Below are 5583 nucleotides of genomic sequence, written 5' to 3'. Positions count from 1 at the left end.
AACGCTAACCTCGTTTTGACACGAAAATGCTTTGCTATTGCTATAAAAACTATTCAGTTAAGCTCGCATATTATAAAACATGATGAATTCATAAAGGCCACCTTTTCCAGCGAACAATTTTTGAAACAAACAATATATTTGCTCTTAGAGGCGAAAACCTCTTCCTATTTCATTGCGTGCGTGAAGACAAGAAACTCAATCGTGTCAAATTACCATGTACTTCAGGTTCAAACCCTTTCCTGAAGAACATTTTCCTTTAATAACAAGAAAATGCTTTACTATTGCCATAAAAACTATCCAGCACACATATCATAAAACATGATGAATTCATAAAGGCCACCTTTTCCAGCGAACAATTTTTTGAAACAAACAACATATTTGCTATTATTGCGTGCGTGAAGAGAAATACTCAATCGAGTCAAATATGCGCAATATTACAACAGACTAAAATTTCAGGATCAAACCGTTTCCATGAAGAACCGTTTCCTTGAATAATGAAGCACAAAATAGACGACAAGCTTTCTTTCAAATCATTCTTGGCTGTCACATTACCTGAAGACTGTGCAGAGTTGATCACAGATCCACTTAAGGTGTTCGATTCGTTCTGTGTCTTTATTGAACCCATAAGTTACCTGAGAATTTTCCATTTGGTTTCAGTGTTCTACATAACAGCACACTTGGTAAATATTATTTTAGAAATGCAGCTCACTTTGATTTCTGCTCGACGGGCGACAGATTGTTGTCGAAGTCCATTACTCGTCGCTTTTGAGATTCCAGGTGTTGGTTTTCACCGCCTGCGTAGTTTATCCAACTGACTTGTTTAAGGATCCAGTAAAACGCCATTCGCGTTACATGACTTTCGACGCCATTGCAGGCTAAGTTAATTATTCTACTGTGTCCACCAGAGAAATCTACGCAGTTCCACTACGCTCTCGATCCTAAGAAAGTACGCGCAAAAGGCTCTATGCACGAAGATACCACTTACCAAGGGAGTGACAGGCAAGACTTTTACCGACACGGAAGAAAAAAAATAATAACACCGAACAAATGCCCTCCATTTTTAGACTGGGTTGCCTACGGCAACCCAGTAAATAGAATATCCCCAAACTTAAGAAGTCACAAAGTGCCCTATATATTAAGTGCGTTACTTGTGACCCAAGCACATTTCTATGTCGCAATCTGTTAACACCTACTCAAATTCTTTACATTCCTTCTCAAAGACAGTCTCAGACATAAATAGTTGGGTCACCTCATGTCAACATCTTCTGTTCCCTCCTCGTGCGTTCCCTGCCCCTCTCAATGTTGTTTATCGCAGTTCAGTCACAAAATCTTTCACACCAACTTTGAGAGGAAAGGAAGAGCTAGAAGTGTCCCAACAATTATGTGTGGGACTGTAGATTGCAGAGTAGGTCGGAAAATAAATTTAACACGACATTACGTTGAATAATATGCAGCTTCAGCTTTAATCAAGAATTCGGTAAAGCTGAATGCGTTCATGAAATGATGTACCACTGGTAAGTAAACACAGAGAAACCTGCTTTGCATTTTATCGGCGTTATAACAGAGCAGTTCAGGAAGATAGAAGGACCTTTCAAGAGCGGTATTACGAGAACCACATGAAGGATTCAACAAATCTTTCATTGCTTTTCGTGGTCATCATTGTTTTTTCGTAAATATAAAATAGCGTCAAAGATCACGCAGTGGTGTCAAAATTAAATATTTCTGTCACTTAATGTGATTGTTCAAAAGCACTGAGGCAGTAACGTCCGTCAATCAAGACATGAATCACTGTAGTTGTTAGTAAAACGCTTAAAAGTTTTTTTAACTTGATACGCTGTTAGGCTAAAAGCGCCGACTCTTGAGTGGTTCGCTTTCAATGATTTACCTAAACCAACACCAGCACAATTATTGAGAGCAAGCCAATGTCGCCAGTGTCTACTTAGGATTAAATCGCAAACTTGTTCAGATTGACAGAAACGCTATTTAGGTTACCCGTAGGCCGAGAGAAGTTTCACTAAGGCTAACCATGCGGTTAGGCTACTCCTTAGAATTTCATAAAATGGCAGGTTTGAGAGTAATACACAGTAAAATACGACAATATGGTTCTACGAAGTCAGACAATTTAGTGAGATTGCTGGAGGCAAACGTGCCCCCAGCGAACAAGCGTTTTAATTTTGTTTTAAATAAGCGGTACAAATCGCCTTGCGATTTTACGACAGATATCTATGTTACACAGCTAGTATAATGAGTTGAAAAAAAAAAAAAAAACAATGAAAAGGATATATTTGTGGATTGCTTTGATTTCTCTCAGCTGAGCAAAATGTAAACATTAAATTAAGCGGTTCAATATTTGCATACAAGAGGCGCTCGCGTTTAACTAAATACTCTCCTCTAAATAAAATGTTTGCCCTACTGTTTCCGAGGGGAAGTGAAATCATTTCATCGCAGTTCAAAATTTTCCAGGCAGATCAAGGACAGCTTTATTTTAGATCACAAAATATATATGTGAAGTCCTTTAGAAAAGGAATAAAGCAACCTGTCATGATATGGAAGCTCATTTTCGTGTTCAGTTCAGATGTTTGTTCGACTCTACTTCTTGAAATCCGTCCACAGTGAACTAGCGTGGAACCTAGCTAAGTACAAAGAGAAAGCTCTTTCCTTGTCGCGAAATTTCTACGTTCATTGAGAGATTCACACAGGTGAGTGTCTTAATTTCGGAAAGTTGGCATTGTGCAGTTCCGGGGCACTCTGAAAATAAATAGCTGTCTAGCGGCTCCGAAGGAAAAGCTTCAGCTCGGACGAAGAAGGCTAAAGGCCACCGAAAATTCAGAAAAGGAAAAATTACAGATCGGATTACGAAAACCTTACAACATGTTTTGAAACTGCGTCGGAATTCCGATGTGTTATCCGGTAAGACAACTCTCTTTTTTACAACACAGTTTCGGAGGCAAAGACTGTGAAATTAAAAATGTCCAAAATTGTTATGAAATTCTAGTAGGTTGGTTGTCTGTCTCGGTTCATGTGCTCCTTAAGACTCGAAATAGTATTTTTGCCGATGATTGTTGCGTGAGGTTGTAATTTTTTTCTTTAAAAATTTTTTCGGTGTTTTTCCGTGGAAACTTCAAATTTGCGAGAGAAGTCGGAGAAGAAGACAAACTCTTCCGCAATTGTCTGCCTCTACTTTAACTTCGAGCCTATTTTTTTCATTCGGTTGGGCAATATGGATATCATCTCTCTCGCGTTCTGCTTCGGTTTCGTCGATTTCAGGAAGAATTTTTGAAACTGTTGAACATCCTCATTCCCACACTTCCTACCACCTTATGATGTGATGATGAACTTTATTTCAGCGTCAGGTCTTCCAGCTGGCCATGGAAGGCCCACTAATAGGGGACACTAAATTAAAATACTGTCAGCACTAACTAATTATTCCTTTCTAAAGGACTTCACGTGGATATTATTACCTTTCTGTGCATTACAGCAATTAACAAATAAGTAAAATAATTCTGTTTTTTCCGCAGCATGGCGATTGGGGCGAAAGCTATTCTGTTGGTGGCGTTGTTCGTTCCTGTAACACAGGGTGTAACAACTTATAACACGGGAGCGGGTACGCTGTACACGCTTGCTGCAGTAGCAGATGTGACGCTGGAACGCTCATCAACCAATTTCAATTATTTGGAGTACCTTATTGTTTCGAAGCTCCCGCAGTATCCCAACAAGCGTTCTCTGGTAAAGTTTGAAGCCCTTCCAAGCGCCTGTCCGTCAGCCAAAATTAAATCCGCCAAGATGTACTTGTACTATGTGTACGCGCACAAGGCTAGCTGGCACTCCATTACTTTCACTCCTTTCATTCCCCGCTATATGCAGGTGCACTTGGTGAAGAAAGACTGGCGTGAGACAGAAGCCACCAGCTCCAGGCGCTACATTGGGGCTAACTGGGCTTCTCCGTGGTTAGGTTTGGATGGAACCGACGCAGAGGCAGTCCCGCAAGAATGGAATCCGGTTACAATCTTTCCCTTGCGCCCAGGAGGCTTCGTGGAGTTCGACATCACACCGGCAGTTAGGAGCTGGCGTAGCGGGGTACCTAATAATGGCGTGGTGATTCGTGCAGTCAATGAGCTGGAAGCAGGAAGATCCATTCGCTTTGCCAGCAAAGCGTATATTAAAGATTCCTATACGCATCCCTTTGCTAGGGTGCTCTGCGCTAAATGAAGAATATTCAGGCATTCCATTCCCCCATCAAGCCAGCGTTTTAAAGTAGAGTAGACAAGGCATATGAGGGTATTTGTATCTGCTTTTGAGCATTACAAATAAAGTGATATGAAAACGTACGAGAATCGTATTGTTTTCTGAGAAAAGAAGCGCGTGAATAACTAATGACAATCAGCCAATTTTCAATCGATTGCAGTCTTCTACCTTCTACCTTATTTCAAAAGAGAATTTATTGGTTCTCCACGCATCTTTTTTTCACGCCAAGTATTTTTTGCATGCTAGCAATTAAATGAAAAATTATCCCACTACACATTTTATGATGTGTTCAACTTTTCGCAATTGATCATGCGTCTTGAAGTCTGCAAGCGCCGTTTTACAGTTCAATAGAACAAGAGAAAACCAGACTTATTAAACTTTTATTGGTATTTGGAACTAAGTCATCTGATGCATCGGTGATCCAATACAACAACGTACTATTCAATGTTTCGGGAGCGAGAGAAACCCTGCAAATTAGAGGCGTTGTTTCCATACTTCAAAAATGCTCTGATATGTATTACAACTTTACCGGCCTAGCAGTATTTCAAATAACATACAAATGCCTTTGAGCAGCTTAAAACAACATAAGCGACAATACAAGTGATAGTTTCGCTACATCTTAAGGTTAAAAGCGTATCGTTAGGTGTCGTTAAATTTCAATTTTGATCTTTTAAATTTAAGTTTTGAAGATAAATTTGGACAAATCAGTTTGATATTAATGTTGACTTCCAAAGCTCTACCATCCACATTAGAGTCGTCTGACTAAAAGTCAGTCAGTAGCTATTTTCTCTTTCCTTGCCCATAGTAAAACAGACAACTGGTCTGTCCTTCTCGGTCTTGGTACGAGCCGGGACAGCAGGCCTTGCACTTGAGAGTTTCCTTGTCATAAAACGTCCCAACGGGACAGGCAACTATGAAACGAGAACATAATGGTATGGGATAATGCATTCAGTTTATAGTCAAAGTCTTGAAAGACTGCATCTGTTACTAAATCGCCGTTTACACGCGCTGAAAAATCGGCACGGCGCACCATATTTTTAGCATCGTACTCAAACCCTTTAGGGCAAAACCCATTTACCCAACCAACACCTATAGATTTTCTCTCCGGCTGCGCAATTCTTCTCGGTTCCAATTAAAATAATTGGAGCCGAGAGGAATTGGATAGACATCAAGGGATCATTGAAATGGCGGATAGACATCAAGGAATAGTCGCCTTCGATTCAAGGAGGAAACGTTAATAGTAGTCACAACGTTAAAAACGTTATTGTCGCCTTCGATTCAAGGAGGAAACATATCAAGATGTCCAAGAAAAACGCATTAGAAAAAGAGTGGAAGAGA

At 40.1% G+C, this 5583-nt stretch overlaps 1 protein-coding gene across 5 annotated transcripts in view; it reads left to right on the top strand.

The window, feature by feature from the left end:
• LOC138059765 (uncharacterized) overlaps positions 1-4328 on the top strand; it is a 12814-nt gene extending 8486 nt beyond the window's left edge. For 4 of the 5 annotated variants that reach the window (XM_068905374.1, XM_068905377.1, XM_068905375.1 and 1 more), the window contains exon 2: positions 3519-4328. In XM_068905374.1, the coding sequence (XP_068761475.1) occupies positions 3519-4209 (691 nt within the window). In that variant the 3' untranslated portion in view covers positions 4210-4328. Of the gene's footprint in view, positions 1-2615; positions 2700-3518 lie in introns of those variants that run through there. The other variant, XM_068905376.1, reaches the window with a different exon arrangement.
• Positions 4329-5583: the final 1255 nt, after the last annotated feature.

The sequence above is a fragment of the Montipora capricornis genome, chromosome 8, assembly GCF_036669925.1.
Source record: "Montipora capricornis isolate CH-2021 chromosome 8, ASM3666992v2, whole genome shotgun sequence".
Taxonomy (NCBI): domain Eukaryota; kingdom Metazoa; phylum Cnidaria; class Anthozoa; order Scleractinia; family Acroporidae; genus Montipora; species Montipora capricornis.
This window is presented reverse-complemented; position numbering and strand designations above follow the sequence as displayed.